The sequence below is a fragment of the Pteropus alecto genome, unplaced genomic scaffold, assembly GCF_000325575.1.
Source record: "Pteropus alecto unplaced genomic scaffold, ASM32557v1 scaffold98, whole genome shotgun sequence".
Classification (NCBI taxonomy): domain Eukaryota; kingdom Metazoa; phylum Chordata; class Mammalia; order Chiroptera; family Pteropodidae; genus Pteropus; species Pteropus alecto.
The window spans coordinates 12,808,842-12,834,938 of record NW_006443570.1 but is presented as its reverse complement, the minus strand read 5'-3'; the positions used below and the strand labels follow the sequence as shown (position 1 = coordinate 12,834,938).

Below are 26,097 nucleotides of genomic sequence, written 5' to 3'. Positions count from 1 at the left end.
AGGAGGATGATAAACTGGGAGAAAACTGAGGGAGTAGGTGTAGAAGGAGGAACGGAGTAAAAGCTAGGACAGAAAATCAGAAAGGGGGTCAGAGAGAGGGATATTAGTTTTCAAGTGTACACGAATGAGAAAGTCCTAGGGTACAGTCAATGGGAATAGATGAATGAAATGGAAGTGAAATCATAAGAGGTGAAGTCAAGAAATGGAGGCTTTGGTATCACAGGAGTTAGTGTGACGTTATAAGAATCTGGAATTGTAAGTTATGACACCTGGGTACTAGTTCTGACTCTCACTAGTTAGCGATGTTACCCAAGACAATTTTAAGTTTTTTGAGGTTGTTTTGAAATTCCTTCTTCTCATAAAAAATATTTACTAAGCACCTTCTACGTGTCAACCCTTATACTATGTTCTAGGACTATTTCTATTCTCAGAGAGTTCATATTCTTTAATGGATGTTAATGTATCTTTGTTTAATGTTATAAAAATGTTATCATTCTGGAAAGCACTCCTTTGGAAAAAGATAATGAGGCTCGCTTTCAGAATTCTAAGACTATACCTTTCATAAAGAGATTGTGGCAAACAAAGGTGGACCAAAATCAATATGAGTATAAAAACACATCCAAAAAGTGGAAAGACCTCCGTGACTTTGGTTGTGGTCTCATTATGTTTCCTTTTCCTCATTTATAAAATAAGAATAATACTATCTGTATTGCTGACTTTGGCTGGACACTTTGAGAACCAGATGAGTTAATGGTTGTGAAAGCTTTACAATACACTATATGCTACACTTGAAAGCACTACAGAAGATGTACCTATGTTCTTGCTTTGTTTTCTCTATGTAAGTAAATAATTCAGAGTAGAGAGGCTAAGAAATCTGTAGATTAAGAACATCAGGAAAACCAGCATATCCTGAATTACCTCAAGAATATTATTTAAAATTGTAAGCATTTTTTCATCAAAAACTTAAAATCTGTCAAGATGTTTCCTGTTTTAAACAAATTCTACTGTTAACTTATGGATTGTCTAATTAGAATCATAATTGTGCACACCAGCATGCATATACTCAACACACACGGCTGTGTGCCTTGCCTCTTTTAGAGCTTTTATCACAGTATACCATAAGTGCTTACTGGTATGGGAATTAGGCTATGAATTCCTGGTGGATATGATTTTTGTCTTACTCATCTTTGTTATCTCTAGAGCATAGCATAGCTTTTAATGTAAAGCAGGCTCTCATATGTCAGATGAATGAGTGGATGAATGAATAAATGCTAGGTAATATGGGAAGCTGTCATTATCCTTAGGGGGCCACACTGTGCTGGAAAGAGACTTTTATACAATTAATTGCAACATCATACAATAAACATTACATTGGACACAGACAGAAAATTTTGTCTCAGGGTAGTAATGAGCTTGAAAGGCTTACAAAATGGTGACATTTTTGGTTAATCAACTAGTTAATATGAAATTAAATTTATATGTAGAATCTAATTGTGTCAGAATACTGTTTATAAACATCTCAAACAGAATGTGCAAAAATCTAACATTTTTTCCAGGTAAAGTTCGCAAAAGTATACCCTTTAGAATAAAAGAAAAAGACAATCTCTGGCCACAACAGAAGGAATAGAGAAAGTATAAAGAATTTAATGCTGTTAGGGTAATAAGAATAAAAAAAAAATGGAAAGAAAATAGTCATTAGAGTCTAGAAACTGGTCAAATGAAATGAGTATTTACGAGAGCCAAGTATATGACAAAATCCTAAGATAAATCCTTTTACATATTACCTATCATCTTGTTTAATCCTCACAATAATTTTCTTAGGTAGGTATTGCTCGCTTTTTCCCTCTAGAAAATAAAGCTGAGGCTTATAACATCAAAAATGACCAAGGCTACTCAGTAAATAGGAGGGCCAAATTCAAAGTCATTCTTTTGACCCCAAATTCTGTTCTTGCCAGATGTTACAAAACAAAAAGCTTTTATGTACTCTACTGCGTTGATAGTCATAATGTTTGACTTACTTATTATGAAATTATTATTAATCTTCACCTTTTTAAAATGAAAAAACAAAAGGTTCGAGAAATTAACTTGCCCAAAGTAAGTCAGCAGGTGGAATAGAAACATGTTTCGAAGAAATATGGTATCAAAGTCCATGTATATTGCCAATCAACTTTAAAGATTAAAATATGGAAATATTAATATATCAATCTTTACTGCAATTTAGGTGAGCCTATACTAAGTATGGCACAAAGTAATTTTTATATATCCTATCTCCTTTTTCTTTAGGTAATAATTTAGTTCCACAAGCAATACAATAAAGTCCTGACTAGGAAGGTGGGTTACTGAGTATTTTTATAACAGATAAAAGAGATCAGTGTTTGAAAGAATGGTTAATATTTAAATATGAATACCACAGGATGGTTTGAAAAAAATATATACTGAGACAATATTTGACATGAAATAACAATCAGTATTTAATATCCTTAAATCTTTTCAACTACATATGAATCACATAAAAAAGATGATGGCATTTAACTTAGTTTGCATAAATGATATTCCACTTGTACATTCTCATACTTTATAATAGCAAGGAGCCAAATGGAACATTTTAATATTGAGTTGTATAAATACTTATGTAAAATAATGTAAAATGATGAAATTTTGGAGAAAAGCACGAGAATTGGTATCATATAAATTGCTCAGAAAAGAAAGCCTGATTAAAAAAAAAATACAAATTTGTTATAAAAAGCACTAAAATATCTACATGACTATGACTTGGTAACCGATATTATTTTTAATCAGTATTTACCATTATGTTTCCAAAGGTTAATTTCTGGGAATACTAAGTTTCATACAACTTTTGTTTTCCTTCTAATACATTGAAGGTTGTTTATTATAGAGTGGGATTTAGTATAAGATGGGTTGTTTGGACCTAGTCCAAGAGTTTAGTTACTGAAAGCACTTCATTATTAGGTAGTTTCACCAATAAGGTGATCCACTGGCTCGGATCCCTTGCATATTATAACAAGGCTCCATTGTGGAGTACAGGAAACCAGGCAGCTAATGGCTCGTTCTATCAGGTGAAAGCTTAAGAAACAAAACTCTTTTTTTTTCCCCCCATAGGCATGAAAATTATTTAAAGCTAGAGAATCATAAGCCTAGGTCATCTGTCTAAATTTCTATTTCCTGAAGTGCTGTTCTTTATTGTGTGTTTAATAGCTGCACAGACACTTCAGATTTTAGCTTCCTTAGACATCTGTTGTTTGGTGTGATCTTAAATTTATTTTTTATTATTCAAAAAGTTCAATATTAATACTGCCTTTCTATTTACAAAAGATTGACTGCATTTTTCTGTGGAGACAAGAAACTACCAAGAATTCATAAAGATTAATGTAAAATCTTGTGTAGCTCATTGATAAATCTGAAATTAAACAGAGCTTGAGCAAGAATAATCGTGTGGTAATAGTATACCGAAAAATGACATCACTGAGATTAAATGACTATCATAATTAGTCTTTCAAGTGATTTTACAACATGCACTTTGATGAAATTTTATAAGCAATCTGAAAGAATTAAATATTTTGAATATATTTCACTATAGAAAAATAACATGACAAAGTCATATTGCAGGAAAAAAAATATGGGGTAACCTTTTTAAAAAATTAATGTCTTGAATAGAAAGATCATAAGGAAGACTATATACAAAGCCCTATGTGAACTTTGAAATAGTGCCAAATTAAAACCATGTAATAATTAAATACGTAGTAGTAGCATAGCAAGCTATTAATTTCCAACACAACTATAACAAGTTATGAATGATTCATTTAAATTTCAAAGGTCAAATCATGAAAACATTGTACCTTTCTTCTATGAAGAAAGTTCTTTCTCCAATTGGTAGGTTTCCTTGTTCGTGGCCTGCATGCTTTATGTACTTTCAGCCCTTAAATAAATTCAGTATTAGATAATTACTTTATATGCATTCAATGGGTAAGGGAAATTACCTGATAAACAATTTCTCTTTTAAACATCTCAAAAGCCTTAAAGAATAAACCAAATAATTTTTCCTTCCTACCATATTACGATTCTTTATTGTTTTTGTCTATCCATCCATCCGTCTGTCCATTCGTCCATCCATCCATCATCATTAGGGAAGTCTTCATATAAAGCACTCCAGATATATGACTGATTTATTAATAATTGATGGTTTGCCATGTGCCAGATATTCTTTTAAATGTTTTTACATGTTTTAACTTATTTAACTCTCTAAAAAGTATGTAATTTCTTTAAAAAGTATGTAATCACTAATGAAAATGTTCTACCTCCTACTCTGTTATAAAGGTTAGTACTTTACTTCTTATAATATTATCTTGGTCAAAGTTATAATCTCAGAAGACTACTTGTTTCAAAACTGACATCACTGTAGAAAATTTTTGAAACATCTCTTGGAATTACTAAAAGCTTGTGGCACATCTCTACAAACATTATAAGTGATGGAAATTTTTAGCTTTGGAGGGAATTATAGTTGGGAAGAAAGAAATCTTATCCAGGGAAGGGATCGGAATTGAGACCAAGTTGGACAATAATATTAAAGTATGACTAAAAAATAATATGCTTGATTTTTCTCATGTAGTTTACCAATTCTTCTAAAAGCAATCTTAAGAGTCCAAAAATGCTTTAATCACAGCATCATTAAAATAAATATTTTGCTTCCCAAGCTATTATGTACATATTCATACAATTATGCCCTAAAGGCAGATGAGTGTCATTTCACCTTTTCTATAAAACGGTTTGTGTTACTTTACTCAATTTGGAACAAAAGCAAATGAAAATTGATTCGGAGTGAAATAACATATGTTCCTTTAAATTATAAATTTTAAAGCTGAAAGATCTGCATAATTTTACAGTACTAAGTTCTGTATTTCACAGATGAAATGGTCCCTAAGAGGCATAGTGATTGCCAACATGACTTAGCAAATTAGTGGCAGAGCCAGGAATACAGCCCAAGTCTCTTGTCTTCCACCTGGTATTCTTTCTACTACCCGACTACCTTTATCTGTGAATTAAGAACTATACTGGAGAGGAGAAATGGTTACACCCATTCAAAACAATTTAGAAATTACCTTCTAATCTAGTGTTTTGTAACTTATTATTCACTAATCAATTAAAAAAATATGTAATACTAAGTGGGATCTAATATATCCCAATTTATAAATTCTTTAACTGGTAAATTATCAATTTAAATTTCTTTGAACTATGCTTATAATTGAAACATCCGATGCTACAGAAACAATGAAATTGTATTCAATCTAAACATTATCAAAATAAAAGGAAACATATGCATGTATAATTAATTCACTTATCTAAATGAATATAAAAGAAATTGATTGCTGGGAATTTTGACTTGAAAATAATAAACCACATTCACAACTAGAACAGCTCATAAAATTTCAATTCAAATTACTCACAAGAAGCATAAATGTCCATAGAACAGATGTTTCTTAGAAAAAGATCAGTGAATGCAGTTTGGGAATGACGTCAGAGAAGAGCATCTTTTATAACTATTTTTTATCTGAAGTATAGCTTCATTTACAAAAACATGAACAAAGTCAAAATTTACAGAAAGGCTCACTGAGCTTTAAGGGAACATTTTTCAGCCACAGTTACATGTCTGCATTTACTTATCAAATTTACACATGAAGTTTTCTTTCTTAACAGTTGAAAAATTAAAGCCTTTATACTAGAACATGTCATTTTCCCACAATGATGATGGAGCTAAATAATTAGAACTGAAAATTTGGAGTCTTTCGTTTGGCACTTTATAACTTTACATAAGTTTGCTTAAAACATGCTTGATTTTAATTTATCAAACAAACAAATGTAAAACAATGTCAATTAAAAATGCATGGTAATTAATTCTTAATTACCTAGAAGTAGGCAGTTTAGTATAAAGTTTTCAAGAAAACTTTGATTTCTAAAAAAATCTCAGACCAATTTGAGGCAAAATCTATAGTGGAACATGGTTGAGGCGTGACTGGATTATACAGCTATTAATTTTCATGTATCAGTATGAAAACAAATAGATAAAGAAGACTACAGAATACAAATATTTATGAAAAATTTAAAGTGCCCTAGACAACTATATATCTTTCAGATTGATTAATTCTGAATGACATTTAGCTAAGGAAGACTTGTTGGAGGAAAATATTTTGTATGAATCACTTTATCAAAAACTTGAGATTAATGAAATTTACATTTCTGAACATAATTTTTAAAACTCTAATGACAATGAATTAAAGTGAAAAATACATCTCAAATTTAAAAATATATCTCTGCAATGTATAAATTATCATTTACGATAGTTTAATATAACCATGATATTTTTTCATAGCTGGACAGTTAGTATTATTAAATAACACCAGGAAACACATCTTTATTTTTGGAAGGAGACTGTTTAAAGTTCTTTATATCCATTTCATGATTTCCTCCTCAATCCAATTCATTTATATGAGTTGTTTTTACATTACTACCAATGTCATCAGCTTTATTTTCTTTAATATGCATGAGTTTATTCAACTTTGTCTGTGCAATCCTCAGCTTTCATTTCCCTGACTGAGTCTACTCCTTTCAGAGTCCTAATTTCAAAAAGATCTTCAGCTAAAATACAATTTGAATTATTAGCCAATCTATTGTCTCTATCAGTTTCAACTAGTTCATTGTTTTCTTCATTTTTATCAACAGGATCATACAGCTCAGGTGTAAAATAGATAGAGTCATCTTCTGCTTCTGTTTCAAAAGCTGTATTTGAAGTGGAAAGTTTAGCTTCTTCACTTACTAGAGACAATTCAATGTCCGAATCCAGGGCTTCTTCACAGCAAAGCAGCTGCTTAGAATGATCTTTTTTAAGAAGAGCGGAATCAATCTTTATTGATGGAATAATGGTTTCTGACTGAGGGCATAGTCCAACTGACGTGTTCACTTTCAGAGACGAGGACTCAAATTTATCAGTGAGTGGCAAAACAGATTTACATCCCTTTTCTGTTTTGAAAGTGGAAGAACTAGAGGCGCAGTCCTCTAATGACCTAAATTTAGGTGTGGTAGTCAGAATTTTATCAGTAAGAGACTGTCCCAAAGAATTAAAGCTAGACCAGCTAAATCTCTTTGTTTGTTTGTTGAAGGTTGGGCTTGTGGATCTGGAAATCACAATTTTTTCTGCTTTTACTGCCTGGGTAGACTCTTCCAATAATACTGGATCATCTATGAACACAAAAAGTTAAGAATGTTAACTTTCTGCTCCTAACATTACAATTGTTATATTAAAATGATTTTTGCTAGAAATACTAAAATAACTGTATAGAATACATAATTCTGAACCCCCAAGCAGTAGTAGGACTTTCGTCTCAGAATGTAAAGCACAAAGTGTTAACTGTGAAAGGAATCTTAGGTCTCTAGTGATTCCTAACCGAAGTTGTAATGCTACCTGGTAAATTATCAAATTCCACACCAGAAACTTCAGGAGTGAATGAGAAAAGGAGGGGTAAAAAGAAAGAGGAAGATGGCTCAGTAAAGGAAGGAACAGGCTGTAAAAGTTTGCCTTGAAAATCCACTAACTAGTAATTGAGAAAAACCGACTTAGACTAATTCTCTTAAGGAAACTGATAACCACAAAGACTAAGATGTAAAACTGGTTAGTAATCAGACCCGGACCAGAACCTAGGTTTCTTGATTACTAATATAATGGCCCTGAATTCACTATGTCATTTATTTAGGAGAGAACCATATACTATAAAATAAGTTTTTAAAAATAAATATATTAAACTACTAGCATATATTAATTAAAACAATTGAAATAACTAATTGAAAAATTTTAAAAAATAACAATACCCAATGAGATAGACCACAGTTTGGCAAACTTTTTCTATAACAGGCCAGACAGTAAATATTTTGGGTTTTGTGGGTTAAATTGTGTCTGTTGCAACTGCTTAATTATGCTGTTCTAGTGTAATAATACAACCATTTAACTCTGCTGTTATGTACAATACATACAGAACATTCATTATGGGCATGACTGTGTTCCATTAAACTTCATTTACAAAAACAGACAGGCCAAATTTGGTTCATAGGCCATAGTTTGCCAATCCCTGATATAGATCATTATATTTAAAAATATTTTTTTTATCACTTAGAACAAATGACTTTTACTTTCCTAAATTAAGAAATTCATATTATAAAAATATCTATAAATTATACCAATTTTTAATATAGCTTTTAGAGAAACATTTGTATAGTACTTTACAATGCTGATATTTATCACGTTATTGTATCTTCACAACCTAACCTGGAGGGATGGGTAGCAGATAATCTTTTTTTTCTATTAAGACTCAAAAAAGTTAAATGACTTGCTCATCATGGTCACAAAGCTAGTTAGCAGCAAAGTTTGTTGATATAAAACCAGCAAATATTCTCAAAGTTTGTTCCCATTCCAATACACCATACTATTTCTTTAATTTATGATAACACCTTGTATTACAGACCAACATATTTAAGGAAATTAATTTATAACATAATAAATGTTTCACTAAATATAATGAAAGACTTCTCTATCAAATATAAATGGACAGAACTTCTCATAGTTTTCTCCTTTCTGGAAGTGATATCACTTGGTAGAAATGGACTCGTTATCACTTTAGGACGCTGTAGTTCTTGAATACACATTTTTGCTTCACCTTCTCTAGGATTTTCTGGTGATAGATGACTTGCTGTTTCTAATAAATGAGTTGAGGTATTGTTCTTCAAACAGGCTTCTTCAAGTGTAGACTCGTCCTGTATAGACTTTCTGTCCTCTTTGGATACATCACTGACATTTTGGTGCTTTTTGGAAAATTCAGCCAAGGACTCCAGTGCACTTTCAAAGGTTGAATGGTGCTGAATCTGCTGCCGTATCCATTTAGAAAGTCCTAAGGAAAAAGTGAACCCAAGGAAGAAACTCTGGTTATTTAATTAAGACGTTATATATTAAGAAAAGCCTTAGATTTTTCTAATGAAATAATTTACTTGAATTTAGAATATATAATGGTTCTCAACATTTTTTCTTGCATTTTTATTTTCATATGTATAATATGCTCACGTATCGTTAACATTTCTCTTTATGTGTAGTGATTGTCAACTGGAGGAAGGGAAGCAGTGTGAGTGAGTGGGAAGGGGGAAATGTATTGTCAGTTTAGAATAACTAGCGAATAGGCAAATTCAATTTCATCATAATTCTGGACAAAAAGAATTGCCTTCCTTTTAATTATAGGGAAACTAAAAGTTGTAAACAACATAATCTTCCATTCCAACCTTCTAAATTTGATAACTTTTGTAAAAATAAAATCAAGATTCTAGTCTCATAGGCTTTTTTTTTGTTCCCTTTTCCCCCTAATTCTAAATATATCTTAAACTATTCTGGTGGTAAAAGGTATAACACTGTTTTATAGGCAAATCGAGTCCTATCTAAATATTTATTATATAATTATTTTTAATATGTAAAGAATCAAGTATTAAGGGATAAGATTTGCCCTGTGACATATAAAAACTGCACAAAAATAAACCATATTGCATATAAAGTATAGTATGATTCGTTTCAAAATGAAATTCAGACTTAGATATTTGAACTTTTAGAAAATAAATGTTCTCTGCTGATGTTACTAAAACTACTGTCATCTTTAGGAGTAGTTTAAAAGTCACTATGGTATTTTCAGTTTAGAAAAAGATAAGATGAGGCTTCAAGCAACTCAAACTAGTATACTTCCATTTTAAATACATTTCTTCAGTTTTTTTTTTCCCAGTGGAGTTTTCTATCAATCTATATTTATGCAAACTGAATTTAAACAAAAATTAGTTATCAAAAGAAATTTATATGTTGTACTATTATCACCTAGCTAAGATTTCACACTTTGAGTCTCAGAAAAAATAAATAAAAACCATACAGAAATAATGAAAAATACTTAATTCAAAAAAATCTGAACTATGAGATAAAAGCTTAAGTTTTAGATTTTGTAACAAGAAGAGAAAAAGTAAATAAACATTTCCTTTCAAGTGCTTTATTTTTGTTTGCTAGAAAATAATTATACCGAATAAAAATATGAAATTTTCCCATATTAAAAAATTTTAGTATTATAGTTACCTCTTTCATTTTGACCTTTTTGTAATCAAAGAAAGCCTTTTCAATGTAAAATATTGGTTTGCTTTTGAAACTTGAAAGAATCTGAGCTCCACCTGCTGACTAAACGTAAGCACTTAACATTTTGCTTTTAGTTGTGTCTTGACCTAAGCACAATGGCTTGCTTTACATACAAAAAGAAGCAGCATTTGCTGTTTCAATCCAGGTACATGTTTTAATATCAAACTAAATATAGTAATTAGGCTCTGAAATGGAAAAAGTATAGCCCATACCCATAAACAACTAAATCTAACACAAATTTAAAATTTATCTCTTCAGTATGGTATGAACTTTTTAGCATTAAAGATAATAAAAATGCAAATATTTCCAACAGTTCTTTAATAACTGATAGATTCCTGGTGTTGACTCTAAAGGGACTATGTTACTGCTGAATAAAAATTACAGATGCTCTTTGACTTACAATGGGGTACACCCCAATAAACGCACTGTAAGCTGAAAATATCCTAAGTTGAAAATGCATTTAATACCTCAACCTACCAAACATCATAGCTTACCTAGTCTACCTTAAATGTGCCCAGAACACTTCCTTTAGCTTACAGTTGGCCACAGCTAACATGAAGCCTATTTCTTAATGGCCAGCATCACTAGAGTATCCTACTGCATATCACCATTCCAGGAAAAGATTAAAATTCAAAATTCAAAGTATGGTTTCTACTTGAATGTGTATCACTTTTGCACCATCGTAAAGTCAAAAATTGTAAGTTGAACCATCTTAAGTCAGGGAAATAAGTACATAATATTTGTTCAGTTTAGAGGGCAAAAAATGACCATCTATTTGATTTTGTGGCATGCAATGGTGTTTTTTTTTTTAAAGAAAATACTAGCTCTAACATAAACTCTAACTAACTGAAGTATTTCTGAACCAACCACACAACCAACACACAACAAACTTCAACATAACCCAGAACGAAAGAATAAAGAATACTAAGCAGCCAAAGGACTCGAGTGGTTAAATGTAAAAACTTAATATTTCTTAGAAATGTGCTCGAGTGGTTAAATGTAAAAACTTAGTATTTCTTAGAAAATTCAGTTCTGTGGAACAGCTTTTCCCCTGACAATGCTAACTAAATTACTTCAATGTTACTAGGTCAAATTTCACATCCTGTGAAATTAAAGAATCATAATTGAGTAATACAATGTAACCAGATTCTCCTCTATAAAGACTTTTTTGTAAACACATAATATTAAAAGGCTAGATTTCCAGTCAATATTAATTTTCCATGTTTGATCTCATAATTCAAATTCTCTGTCCAACTCTGTTTTTAAAAATAGAAGTCATTAAATACCAAAGATTTATTAATTCTTACTCTAAGCCCAGCTGAGAATCTTACCAGATATGTATCGATTTGGGTTACTCCTGAAACGATCATCTACTAGAATAAGAGCTCCCCAATCATTTTTGTGTCGAATACACCTATGACAAATTGAGAGAAAATAAAATAGATACAACTTTGAAAATAAAGGCTAAATTTCTAGTGAGACAGAGGTTGAAAAAAATCAATGATGTGTCTGTTCTATTCCTTTAATCAAAGTCACAATGATGAACAAGTTTATAGGAACTACTCAATACACTGTACCAAAGTAGATGCATAAAAATTCCCCTAGTTCTGCCAGCTACTGATAACTTACATCTCAAAATGCTATATGCATTCTATTTTGAAAGTCAACAAAAATATTTTCCGAAACCTTCCTTAGCCACACAGACTATTTTTCACCTTATGTATTGTTAGTTGTTGATTTTATGTAGATGACCTTTAGTCTAATGAGTTTTTATCATGAATGAATAATTTTATTTAAAAAATCTGATATGCACCAATCGATATGCTCATGCGGTTTTTCTTCTTCAAAGTGTTAATATGGTGGATTACACTGGCAAAAATTTGAATACTGAATCAGCCTTTCATTCCTGGGAAAGTCACACATGGTCATGGTGCATTATTCTTTTTATAGATTATTGGATTTAATTTGTTAAAAAAATTTATTAAAATTATTTTTAAAAATTAAGTGTACAGTTCAGTGGTTTTTAGTACATTTACAAGGTTGTGCAACCTACACCACTATTACAGATCATTTTTATCACCCCAAAAAGAAATCCAGTGCCAATTATCAGTCACTCCCAGTTACCTCAGTTATTTTCCCTAACCCCTGGCAACCACTAATCTACTTTCTGTCTCAAAAGATTTGCCTATTTTGGACATTTCCTATGATTAGAATCATACAATATGTGGCATTTTGTGTCTGGCTTCTTTCACTTAGCATGATGTTTTCAAGATTATTTGTATTGTGCATTAGTACTTCATCCTTTTTTATGGCCGAATAATATTCCACTGTATGGATATACCACCATTTGTTAAATCATTTATAAGTTAATGGGTATCTGGGTTGTTTCCACTTTTTGGTGATTATAAATAATGCTGCTATGAACATTTTTGTACAAATTTTTGTATGAATATGTATTTTTTATTCTTTTGGGTATATACCAAGGAGTGGAATTGTTGGATTGTATGAAAACTCTATGTTTAACTTTTTGAGGAACTATCATTTTTTTCCCCAAAGCTATTCCACAATTTTACATTGCCATCAGTTATGTATGAGATTTCCAATTTCTCCATATCCTCAACAACACTTGTTATTGTCCGTCTTTTTCATTCTATGTACTCTAGAAGATAAGAAGTGGCATTTCACTATGGTTTTGATTTAAATTTCCCTAGTAACTAATAATGTCAAGCATCTTTTCATGTGCATACTGGCCATCTGTATATTTTTTTGGAGAAATGTTTATTTAAACATTTTAAAATTGTACTATTTGTCTTTTTATTTTTGAATTCTAAGAATTTAATATATCCTGGATAATAGACCCTTTCAGATACATAATTTGTAAATATTTTCTCCAATATGAGTTGTCTTTTCCATTTCTTAAGTTTCCTCTAAAGAACGAAAGTTTTTTTTTCTTTCTTTTTTTTTAAGAAGTCCAATTTATCTAGTCTTTTTTAGTTGCTTGTGCTTCTGATGTCAGGTTTAAGAAACCATTGCCTACTCCAAGGTCAAGAAGATTTACAACTCAGTCTTTGATTCACTTTAAGTTAACTTTTGTGTAAGGTGTGGGTGTGAGGTAGGGTTCTAACTTCATTCTTTTGCATAGGATATCCAGTTATCCCAGCATCATATGTTAAAAAGACTATTCTTTCCCCCAATGAACTATCTTGGCACTTTCGTCAAAAATCAATTCACTGTAAACGTATGGGTTTGTTTCTGGACCTTCAATTATACCTCCTATTTTATATGTCTACATTATGTAGCAAAACATAGTCTTGATTATTGTAGTTTTGCAGTACATTTGAAATTAAGAATTGTCAGTTTTCCAATTTTATTTTTTGTTAAGGTTTTGTGGCTATTCTGAGTCTCTTTCAATTTCCATATGAATTTTAGGATCAGTTTCTCAACTTCTGCAATAAATCCAGTGGGATTTTGGTTGGGATTGCATTGAATCTATAGATCAATTTGAGACTCTTCCAATCCATCATCATGGAATACTTACATTTATTTAGAAATTTTTCTCAATAATGCTTTGCAGTTTTCAGTGTACAAGTCTTGCATTTCTTTTGTTAGTTATTTCTAACTATCTTATTCTTTCTGATGTTATTATAAATGAAATTTTCTTAATTTTATTTTTAGATTGTTCATTCCTAGTGTACAAAAATGCAATTGATTTTTGTATACTGAATATGTATCCTGTAACCTTGCTTAAGTTGTTTATTAGCTCTAATAGCTATTTTTTATAGACTCCTTAAGATTTCTATGTAGACTACCATGTGATTTGAAAATTTAAAAATAATTTTGCTTTTTTCAAAAATGCACTTTTCTTACCTAATTTCCCTGTCTAGAATCTCTAACATTGAATACAAGTAGTAAGGGAGAACATCTGTTCTCAAACTTAAGCAGAAATTTTTCAGTTTTTCACCATTAGGCATATCAACTATAGGTCTGTCATAGATGCCCTTCAGGGTTAAGGAAGTACCCTTTTATTCCTACTTTGTTGAGTATTTTATCATGAAAATATGTTGGATATTGTCAAATACTTTTTTTCTCATCTTGAGGTCATGTGGCTTCTGTATTTTATTCTAATAATATGGTGTATTATATTAATTTTAGTTGAGCCAACTAAATTGATTGGACATTGAAATAACCTTGCATTTCTGGTATAAATCCACTTGGTCATGGCGTTTAATACTTTTAGTAAGTTGCTGGATTCAGTTTTCTACTTTTCTGTTGAGGAGTTTTGCATCTACAGGTGTAAGGATATTGCTCCATAGTTTTGATTGGTTTTAGCATCAGGCATTACTGGTCTCATAAGATGGTACATGTTTCTTCTGTTTTTTTTCTAAGAGTTTGTAAAGGACTAGCATTAATTATTCTTTAAATCTTTGCTAGAATTCATCAGTGAAGCTATTTGGTCCTGGGCTTTTCTTTGTGAGAAATTTTCTGATTACTAATTGTTGTCTCTTTACTTGTTATAAATCTATTCAGACATTCTATTTCTTGTGTCAGTTTCAATAGCTTGTGTTACAGTTTCTATGAGTTTGTCCAACTTATCTAAGTATCAAATTTGTTGTCATACCATTGTTCAAGGTGTTCTTTTATAATATTTTATATTTCTGTAGTCGGTAGCAATGTCCCTTCCATTCTTAATTTTAGTAATTTGAGTCCTTTCTCCATTTTTTCTTAGTCTAATTAAAGGTTGTCAACTTTCTAGATCTTTTTGAAGAAACACCTTTTGTTGCCCTGGTTTTTTTCTACTGTTTTTTCTATTCTCTACTTCCATTGTAATTTCTATTATTCCTTTGATCTGCTTGCCTTGGGTTTAGTTTGCCCTTCTTTTCCTAACTTCTAAGGTAAAACATTAGATTACTGATTTCAGATCTTATTTTTAATATAGGCATTTACAACTATAAATTTACCTATGAGCACTTCCTCCACTATATCCTTAAAATTTTGTATGCTGTGTTTTCATTTCCATTCATCATAAGGTATTTTCTTAATCGCCTTGCAATTTCTTCTTTGATCCACTAGTTAAGAGTGTATGTTGTTTAATTTCCACATTTATGTGAGTTTTTCATTTTTCCTTGTTACAGATTTCCAGTTTCATTCCACTGTGATCAGAAAAGATACTTTCTACAATATTAACCACTTAAAATTTATTGAGACTTATTTTGTGGCCTAAAATCTGGTCTATCCTGAAGAATGTGCCATGAACACCTGGGAAAACGTGTATTCTGTTGTTATAGGGTGAAGTATGGTAGATCTGTTAGGTTTGTAAGTGTTGATTTATAGTGTTATTCAAGACTTACATTTTCTGTTGGTTTTCTAATTTTTCTATTATTGAAAGTGAAGTATTAGAGTCTCTAACTATAACTGTCAAATTGTCTGTTTCTGACAGTTTTTACTACATACAATTTGAGGTCCTTTTGTTTATTGCTTATAAATTTATAATTATTATATATTTTTGCTGGAGTGACAATTTTATCATTATAAAATATATATTGTCTTTAGTAACAATTTTTGTCTTAAAGTCTATTTTGTTTGATATTAGTATAACCAAACAGGCTCTCTTTTGTTTGCTGTTGCATGGTATGTCTTTCCTTCTCCATTTATCCTCATTTATTTGTGTTTTTTAAATAAAGTGTTTCTCTTCAGGGAGCATATAGTTGGATCATGTTTCTTTAGAAAAATCCATTTGCCAATCTTTGGATTTTGGAGTACTTAATCCATTTACGTTTTATGTAATTATCAATAAGGTAGGATTTACTTAGCTATTTTGCAAATAACCACTATACCGTTTTCTATATTTCTAATTTTTTTGTTTCACTATTTCTCCGTTACTGCCTTCTTCTGTGTACAATAGATATTGTTATATACCATGTTAATTATCTTGTTTCTTATTATTTTGAGCTATTAATGTTTGCTTTGAAGGTTATAATAAACGCCTTAACTTATTTAAACACTGTATGACTGAAGAAAAGAGTTAAAACAGCGGGCAAAACTGTTTAACCCTAGAAAGGCCATGCATACAAGGCAGCACTTGGTTAGTATTTAGTAACTTAGATTTCAGGAGGGTTCCAATCACTGACTGATAAGAGAGGCTCACTGTGTCAAAAATGTTTGTGCAAACAATATGGTTTAATACTGAATATCCACTTTGCTTCTAAAAGTGGACTTCTGGGACGTGCTAGGCAAAAATTGCCTATGTGATCAACACTCCCAAAAGACACTAGACACCGATACTTTAATGAGCTCCCCTGACTGACAGTATTTCACACGTTACCACAATTGATTTCTGGAGAATGAAGTGCGTCTGTTTCACTACACTAAGAGGACCCTTAGAAGCCTGTGTGCCTGGTTTTTCCTGACTTTGCCCATGTCCCTATTCTCTTTGCTGATTTTTCCTTGGTATCCTTTCACTGTAATAAATTCTAGGTGTGCACACAACTATACATGCTGAGTCTATCATGCTCTTAGTGAAATATTGAACCTGAGGGTGATCTTGGAGACCCGTAAGACAATGCTTATCAGCACAGATTTAAAATTATTGCTTTATGCAGTTTTTTTAAAAATCAGATAGGAGAAAAAGAGCTTTAAAAACATTTATATTGCTTTTTAAAAATATTTACCTTTGAAATTGCCTCTACAGATGTTCTTTATTTCTACACGTGGATATGAATTACTGCCTTGTGTCCTTTCAATTCAACCTAAAAAAGGACTCCCTTTAGTGTTTTCTGTAGGACAAGTTTTCTAGAGTTTAATTCTCTCGGTTTTTATGGGAAAGTCTTGCTTTCTCCTTAATTTTTGAAGGATAGTTTTGTCACATATAGTTTTGGTTGACAGTCTTTTTCTTTCAGCACTTTGAATATGTTAATCCACTGCCTCCTGCTCTCCGTACTGAATACCTGCTTTGCTTCTGATGAAAACTGTGCTAAAATTATTAAGGATTCATTATATGATTTGTTTTTCTCTTGCTGCTTTCCAGATCTCGTCTTTTCAGTTTGATTATGACATGTCTACGTATGTATCTCTTTGATCTTAAACTACTTGGAGTCTGCTGATTTTCTTAGATGTGTAGATTAGTTTCTCACCAAATTTGGGAAGCTTCCAGCCACTATTTCTGCAAATATTTTTTCTGTTCTTTTCTTTCCAAGACTCCTGTTATGTGTATATTGGTCTGCTTGATAGGTCCTACAGGTCCTAAGACTGTGTTCATTATTTTTCATTTTTTTCTTTTTGTTATTCAGACTGAATTATCTCAATCAACTTATCTTTAATTAAATTGATTCTTTCTTCTTCTTGCTCCACTGCTGTTGAAGCTCTACTGATTTTTTCATTTCAGTTATTGTACTTTTCAAGTCCAGAATTTCCATGGAGTTCTTTCTTTAAAAATTCTATCTCATTATTTAATATTCTCTATTAGGGAAGACATCACTCTCAGTTTCCTAGTTTCTTAGACATAATTGTCTTAGTTCTTTGACCATATTTAAAATAGCTTTACAAATAATAAAATAAAATAATAAAATAAAATAAAATAAAATAAAATAAAATAGCTTTACATACTAAATACAATATCTGGACTTTTAAAAAGATATTTTCTATTGATTGATTTTCCCTGTTTACTGGGCATACATTCTTCTTTGCACGTCATAATTTTTGTTGAAAACAGTACATCTTAAATAATATAACTTGGAAACTGTGGAACTCAGATTCTTCTCCCTCCTCAGGGATTTTTGTTGTTGTGGTTGTGACTTTTCTGAAGTAATTCTGTAAAGTCTCTGTTCTGTCATGTGTGACCATTCTTAGGTCAACTTTGTGGTCAGTTAATAATTAGACAGATTTCCTTACACATCTGAAACCAGTGTCTCCCATTCTTTGCCAAGAAGATTTGCACATGCTTTTGGACATGCTTTCAATCCTCAGCCAGGCAAGTAACAACTTGGCCTTAGTCTTCACTTCCTGCTTCAGTGAAGTCTCGAGGTCAGCCAGAGGTGACAGCCTAAGGCCTCCTCAGGTCTTTCCTGAGCATGTTCACATCTCTGGTCCTACACATATGTGTGGCCCATTAAAGTCCCAGGAATATGTCAGAAATTTTAAAGCCCCTTATGGACATCTCATTTCCTATTTTCTCCTTTAAGCTTTTTAGTTAGCCTATTATTTGCCCCAGTTTTCATTCACTGTTTCAGGAAACAATGGCCTGGGTGAGCTCTGAGCCAAGTCAAATGAAGACAGCCTTGTGAATGGGTCTTCCAGGGAATCACCAAACAGGTTCCATAATGACAATTCCCCAAGAAAAAGATCCAGCCCTTCTTGTGGCTGGGAGGTTGCTGGCTTTCAGTATGATTTAAGGCTACTGTAAACTTTCTAGAAGAGAGCATATAGAATTGGTGTTACTTCTCCTTTAAATGTTTAGTAACATTTGCCAGTGAGCCAATCTAGGTGGAGATTTTTTTCAGAGGGTTTTAAACTATGAATTAAACTTCTATAATAGATAGAGAACTATTAGGACTATTTCATCTTGAGTTTGGTAATTTGTGGTTTTGGGGAAATAGTCCATTTCATCTAAGTTGTTGGATGTATGTGTATAGAGTTTTCCTCATATTATCCTTTTAAAGCCTAAGGTATATGCAGTAATTTTACCTCTTTTATTCCAGATATTGGTAATTTGTGGCTTTTATTTCTGTTCCTTGACGATTTACCTAGAGGTTTGTTAATTTCATCGATATCTTTAAAATTGATATTCTAGTTTCATTATTTCCTTTATTGTTTCGTTTTCAATTTCATTGATTTATACTATTACTTTTTTTTTTCTTCAGACCATGCAACAAGATCTTTTATTATGTATGGGTTTTTCAAATTATTTCTTCAATCTGTGCATACACTGGCAAAATTATCCCTAAAACATGCTTAACCAGGAGGCCTATTCATCTGCTGACCTCCAAGAACACAGAGATCCACATGATAGAGAGACTGTCCCCCATCTGAGCTTTCACTGACCACCGTTCAGTAACCCTTCTCATGCCCAGATCAGCAGCACATTTCTTGCCAAAAATCATTAAATGTCCAAGATGGCTTTCATTATCGTCTTCTGCTCCAGAAATCTGGGATATATGCTTCTTGGGTATCACTAGAATATGTGCTGGTGCTTGAAGGGAAATGTCATGGAAATCAAGACACTGGTCACCTTCAAAAATGATTTTGGCTCAGATATGCTTGTGAATGATCTTCTCGAAGATTGTGACACCACCAGGCCGGGCAGCCTGAGCCTTAGTGATCTCATCTACTATTGTAGCCTTATTCTTACCTTTAGTAGTTCCTTTTTTTCTGTTTGCTTACATTCACTTGCTCTTCTTTTTCTAGCTTCTTAAGGTAGAAGTGTATTAATTTGGAACCTTTCTTTTTAAAATTAAGCATTTAATGATATAAATTTCCCATTAAGTACTGCTATAGCTGCAGCCCAGAAATTTTTATATGTTGATTTTCATTTATCAGTAGTTCTGGTCATTTACCTCCATATTTCTAAAAAATATTTTTACTACTGCTACCATTACCACCACTACTACTACTACTTCTTCTTGGTTTTTGACCTTTAGAAATCATGTATTGACTCTTCTTATAGAAAGTGTTTATCTTATATCACTGATACTTCATCACCTCTCCCCTCTAATAGAGTTATTTCACAATTCTTGTGTAAATCAATATTCAGTGAATTACCATTTTCAAGTGAGTTACATGGCACACATACTATTACATTTCCCTTCTTGCACAAGACTTTTTTTTTGTCTTCCCTCAAGTTAATAACTGTTTCTATCTTTTTTTTTTTTTTGCTTAATTTTCTATGTTTTCTATTATTAATTAATCCCCAAACTTTGCCACAGCTGTATTCTTCTCACTCAGAAACCAATTTAAACTATTATGGGACTGCTGAACAGCTGTCATCCGGGACCTTCCCTTCCTGATTTGTTTTGGGAATTCTCTTCCTTTCTTCTGGGTTGAAACTCCAGTTTCCTGCATCCTTGATATTCCTTTCTGAATTTTCTCTTATTTGATGGAGCATATCTTTCAGTAACATGCTGAGAAAGTGTGCATTTGAAGCACACTTCAGGTCATTGCACACCGAAGGCTTTTTCTGTCTTACAGTTTATAAATCACTTGGGTTGTACAGAACTTAGATTCTAAATTAAAAATTTCCCTCACAAATTTGAAGATAATATTCAACTATCTTTTAGCTTATAGTGTTGTTTTCAAGAAGTCTGATTCACATAACTTTTGTATGAGACCTGTCTTCTTCTCTTTAGAAAGTTTTAGGACCTTTTCTTTACCTCAGGTACTTTGAAACTGCACAGCGAGGTGCTTTGTAGCTTTTCCCCCTTTACTGGTGCTTGATTGGGCTCTTTCAATCATAACATGTCCTTTAATTCTTGGCATTTTTCTTATTTTTTTGACATCTTTCTTTTCTCTGTTTTCTGTAGTCTCTTCATATAGATCCCTATTTATCAGAAGTTGGCTCTTGCATACTGATCCTCTAATTTTCTAGTTCTTTATTTCCTATCTCTCTTTTTAATCTGGGAAATTTCAATTTTATCTTCTAAGCCCAATTCTGCATTTAAAATTTGTTGCTATCATGTTAATATCTAGGAGCTTTTTCTTATTTTCGTTCATGGCGGCACTATCTTACCACTCTATAGATATTACTGATACTTTTTTTCTCTGTTTTCTTCTATCCAGGGTTGGCAAACCCATGGAAAATCTGGCCTATATCTTATTTTTATACAGCCTACAAGGTAGAAGTGGCATTTACACTTTTAAAGGGTTAAAGAAAAAACAAAGAAGAATATGGACACAAACTGTATGTGGCATAAAAAGCCTAAACTATATACTGTCTGGCCCTTTAGAGAAAAAGTTTGCCAACTCCTGTTCTATTGAACTGTTTCTGTTTTCTACAAGTTCTTCCGACCTGCTTTTGTTTTGTTGGTATTGTTTTGCTATTGTTTTGGTCTCTATTTTTCATGTTACAGATTTTCTTTGAATATCTGAAGGCTCTTTGCACTTATTTAAGAGTAAGGCACTGAAAAACTGATTGGCAGTTTTGTGTACGTGGGTGGGGGTTATAGGTACAGCATCCTTGGCTGTACTTGAAGTTGAAGAATATATAAACTCTAGTTTAATCTCTCCAGAGAGTAAACCTGGGTGTGGGAGGGGGCTGTCTAACTACTTTTTTATACTACCTTGCAACCAACCTTTAACTGAAACTTTAGAGTGCCCCAAGTCCTAAGCTTTTCCATGCCTGAATCTGGAGGATCTTGTTAACTTTCACAACTGTGGATTTAAATTTCAGCTTTCTCTTGCCTGCTTAGTCAATCAATCATTCATCTGTTTTCCAGTGGTCAGAATTTGTTGACATCTCATCTGTCACTGTCCCCTCTCCCACTCTTTTTAAATTTGTAGATTTGATATTATTACTTTACTATCATGGGATTTTAAGAGAGGGTGAAGATTAACAAAAATGTTCAATTTTTCCACAGAGACTTTAAAAATCTAAATTTTATATGACATTCTTTTTTGACATCATTTTTAAGTAACCCATAAGTTCCAAGGCATCAGACCATAAAAGTGGGGAGAATGGAAAGATGGATATTGTCAGTATTACAGAATAGTGTTCAAAATCAATAAAAAGTCAGGATGCCACTCTATTTTGATTCCACTACAGTTTATGTTTAAAGTGTCCTATGGTGGAAAGGCAATTAAGTTAACAAAATAGTTCAGAGAAAAAGGTTTTATCCATTCATTTTCCCATTGTTTTCATACTGCCTTGCTCACATGAATTATGCCCACTTGAAACAAAGATTATACTTTTAGTAAAGCAGACCTGTTAAGAAACTCATAGTGCAGTTGTAACCTGTTCACAAAACCATGTGGTACATTCCCAAAGGCTGTTATTACATTTCATGGACTTATATTACTTCAAATACTTTAGTAGTCCCAGGTGGGCTTAAAAAAAATAACACTTTTTTAAACTCGATTTGTTTCTGTTTACTTTAGACCCATTAGACATATCCCTTATAAGAGTTCCTGAGTGCACAATATGCATCAATGTGTATTTATGTCAATCAATACACATTATGAGTTTTAGATTGCAAGGACCTTATCAGCTTACAATCCCTTATTTTTTATTTTTAACACCTACAGCACCTGGTCTTCCTAGGTGGTATCCCATCCAAGCACTAACCAGGCCTGACCCTGCTTAGCGTCCGAGATCAGATGATTTTTATTTTCAATTAGAGTTGACATTCAATATTATTTTATATTAGTTTCCGGTGTACAGCATAGTGGTTAGACATTTACATAACTTACAAAGCGATCTCCCCAATTAGTCTAGTACCCACCTGGCACTATACATGGTAATTACAATATTATTGATTATATTCCCTATGCTGTACTTCACATCCTCGTGACTATTTTGTAATTACCAATTTGTAATTCTTAATCCCTTCACCTTTTTCACTTAACCTTCTAATCTCCTTCCCATCTGGCAATTATCAGCTTGTTTTCTGTTATCTATGAGTCTGTTTCTATTTTGTTTGTTCATTATTCTTTAGATTCCACATATAAGTGAGATCATATGGTATTTGTCTTTCTCTGACTTATTTTATTTAGGTCCATCCATGTTGTTACAAATGGTAAGATTTAATTTATTTTTTATGGCCGAGCCATATTCTATCGTATATACGTACCATATCTTCTTTATTCAATTGTCTATTGATGGGCACTTAGGTTTCTTGCATATCTTGGCTATTATAAATAGCACTGAAGTAAACATGAGAGTGCATATACCTTTTGAATTCATGTTTTAAATTTCTTTGGATAAATATCCAGAAGAGGAATTGCTGGGTCACAAAGTAGTTAAATATTTTTTTTATTTTTTGAAGACCCACCAAACTGTTTTCCATAGCGGCTGCAGCAATTTGTAATCTCACCGACAATGCACGAGGTTTCTCTTTTCCCACATCCTCACTAGTATCTGTTGTTTTTTGATTTGATAGCCATTGATAGGTGTGAGGTGATAGCTCATTGTGATTTAATTTGCATTTCTCTGATGATTAGTGATATTGAGCATCTTTTCATATGTCTATTGGCCATATGTATGTCCTCTCTAGAGAAAAGTCTATTCAGGTCCTTTGCCCATTTTTGATTAGAATTTTTTTTTTTTTTTTTTTGGTGTTTAGTTGTATAAGTTTATATATATATGTTTTGGATATTAACCCCTTATTAGTCCTATCAATGGCATATATCTTCTCCCATTCAGTAGGTTGTCTTTTACTTTTGTTGACAGTTTCCTGTGCTGTGTAAAAACTTTTTAGTTTGATATAGTCTCATTTGTTTATTTTTACTTGTTTCCCTTGTTAGAGAAGATCATCAGGAAAAATGATTTCAAGAACATTCACTTGATTTTTAAATGGACATGTTTCTTTATAATAAATTGTTACTAGTTGATATTGTTTCCCTGAAAATCAGTACGACAGTTGGGCTACCCATTTTTCAATTAATAACATACTAAAACTATAGTTGTTTTTTATGAAATTCTAGAAAAGTATATTTCGAGGCTCTAGAAGCTCTCTGGCCAACATGGTATAGTAAGAAAAGCACTGAACATGGCATTTTTCACTGATTCAACCAGGATTAATTGAGCATCTGTATCCCAACCTGAGCCATAATTGGTCGATGAGTATGCAAAAATGTATAATACATGTTTAGGGAAGGAGACAGAAATATAAGCAGGCTATTATAATACAATGAGATATATGCTATAATAGAGATAATGTATAAAATGCTATGGGTCTCCTAGGGAATAAATAGCTCTAGTTGGAGAATTAAAAAGAGTCTTCATAAAGGACATGATTTTCAACTAGGTTCTGATTGGTAAACTTGCCAAAATAATTGTATGGTAGCTTGTACGCTAAGGCAGAGAATAATGAAAATATATGGCATGTTTGAGTTTAATAGTGAGATTATGTTTAATAGTGAGAAAGTCAGTGGATAGAAGTAAGGTATAAGGATGAAAAAACAGGTCTTGAAGTTTCAAAAGTAGGCAGGGCCAAGATATTAAGGCCCATTTAGTAGCCATGTGATGTCATACAAGCAATTTCATCCCTCACAATGGTATACGCAGAAAAGGTTTATAAATGACAAAGTTAAAGACAAATGCACAGTCATGCATTGCTTAATGATGAGGATACATTCTGAGAAACATGTCGTTAGGTGATTTTGTCACTGTATGAACATCAAAAGTACACTTACACAAACTTTGGCTATGGGGTATAGTCTTTAGCCCCTAGACTACAAACCTGTACAACATGTTACTATATTGAATACTGTAGGCAACTGTGATAGAATGATAAATATTCATGTATCTAAACATAGAAAAGGTACAGTAAATATGGTATAAAAGATAAAAAATGATACACCAATATAGAACACTTACCATGAATGGAGCTTGTAGGACTGGAAGTTGCTCTGGATGATTCAGTAAGCGAGCAAGTTAGTGGTGAGTGAATGTGAAGGCCTAGGACATTACCGTATACTACTGTAGATTTTATTAACACTAACCCCAAAACCCTACCCCTGCTTTCTTCCAACAGGGTCAGAAATAGTATAACAAAGCTGTCAGTGCTGCTCCACGAACAGGGATGTGGACTGGACTAATTGGAAATATCAAGAAGAAACTAGTTGGGTAAGGTGTAGATCACCGTAACAGTGACTGTCAGTAGGGAGTGGAAGATGACCTAAGGATCAGTAGGAATAAGAAATCAAGATGGAGAGGAACATAGGGGATTGCCATGGCAATGTGATTTTGGCTATTGCGTGTTGAAGCAATGGTCAGATTAGGAACTGTATGATGTTCATAAAAAAAAAAAAAAAAGAGGATGTTTAATATGGAAAGGGTGAAGAATTGAGAACTCAATATTCTGACTTTGGAAATTTGTTTTTGGTTCCATTGATCCTACCTGGCACAAAGAACTTTCTCTGGCATTGAACTGATGCAAGAAATAAAACCTATCTATGCGTTACATTATTATGACCTGAAAATACTTCCAAGGTACAGAGACAGGCTGGCTCTACAGTACTACAGAAAGCTATTACTAAAGTGGCACTTAATTCTTGTTAAGATAGCTCTTATGGATGGACCTGTGTCCTTGTACAGAATCTTACGTCCTCAATGATGAATTTAGAGAAATCTACTCTGAAGACCATAAAGCTAGATCTGGGAGGTTGTAATGCCCTCTGAAAATGTAGGGATGGAGGGACAGGCTCCTCTGTGCTGAAATAGATTAGTAGCTGACTCACTGGGATGTAATCTGTGCACTCGAAATTAAGGTGCTGTAAGTGTGAAGGAATGAATCTACTGCCAAGCTCCACAGATATTGCTCCCGTCAGAGAAAAAAAAAATTCCTTTCCTGAACCACATATCCTTCCATTTCTTACAGGAAATTCAGCTCCATTATAATCTCGTGGGACCAGCATCGTCTATGCGTTCCACCGTGAGTCGAAATGTCATTATGGGGCGTGTGACTGTATTTCTTTTTTATTATTATTTATTGCCATGTAACAAACCCCCAAACTTAGTGGAATACAGTACTCACACATCCTGTGAGTGGAGATTTTGACAGAGCACGGCTAAGATGGTTTGTCTCTGCTCCACGGTGTTTGAGAACTCAGCTGGGATGAAGTGAGTGAATGGGGCTGGAACAGCTGGAACCTCTGAGATGGCATCGTCACCCACGTACCTGGGACCTTGATGAGAATGGTTGGAAGGCTGGGCTCCGCTGGGACTGTGCGCCTGA

The 26,097-nt window shown here is 32.6% G+C and overlaps 1 protein-coding gene and 1 pseudogene across 1 annotated transcript in view; both read right to left on the bottom strand.

The window, feature by feature from the left end:
- Positions 1-2,446: 2,446 nt before the first annotated feature.
- BRIP1 (BRCA1 interacting protein C-terminal helicase 1) overlaps positions 2,447-26,097 on the bottom strand; it is a 161,007-nt gene continuing 137,356 nt past the window's right edge. The window contains exons 18-20 of the mRNA XM_006924906.3: positions 11,548-11,630; positions 8,721-8,951; positions 2,447-7,251 (exon numbers count right to left, since the gene is read on the bottom strand). Coding sequence (XP_006924968.2) covers positions 6,563-7,251; positions 8,721-8,951; positions 11,548-11,630 — 1,003 coding nt within the window. The 3' untranslated portion in view covers positions 2,447-6,562. The remainder of the gene's footprint in view (positions 7,252-8,720; positions 8,952-11,547; positions 11,631-26,097) is intronic.
- On the bottom strand, positions 11,639-20,683 carry LOC102895376 (annotated as a pseudogene).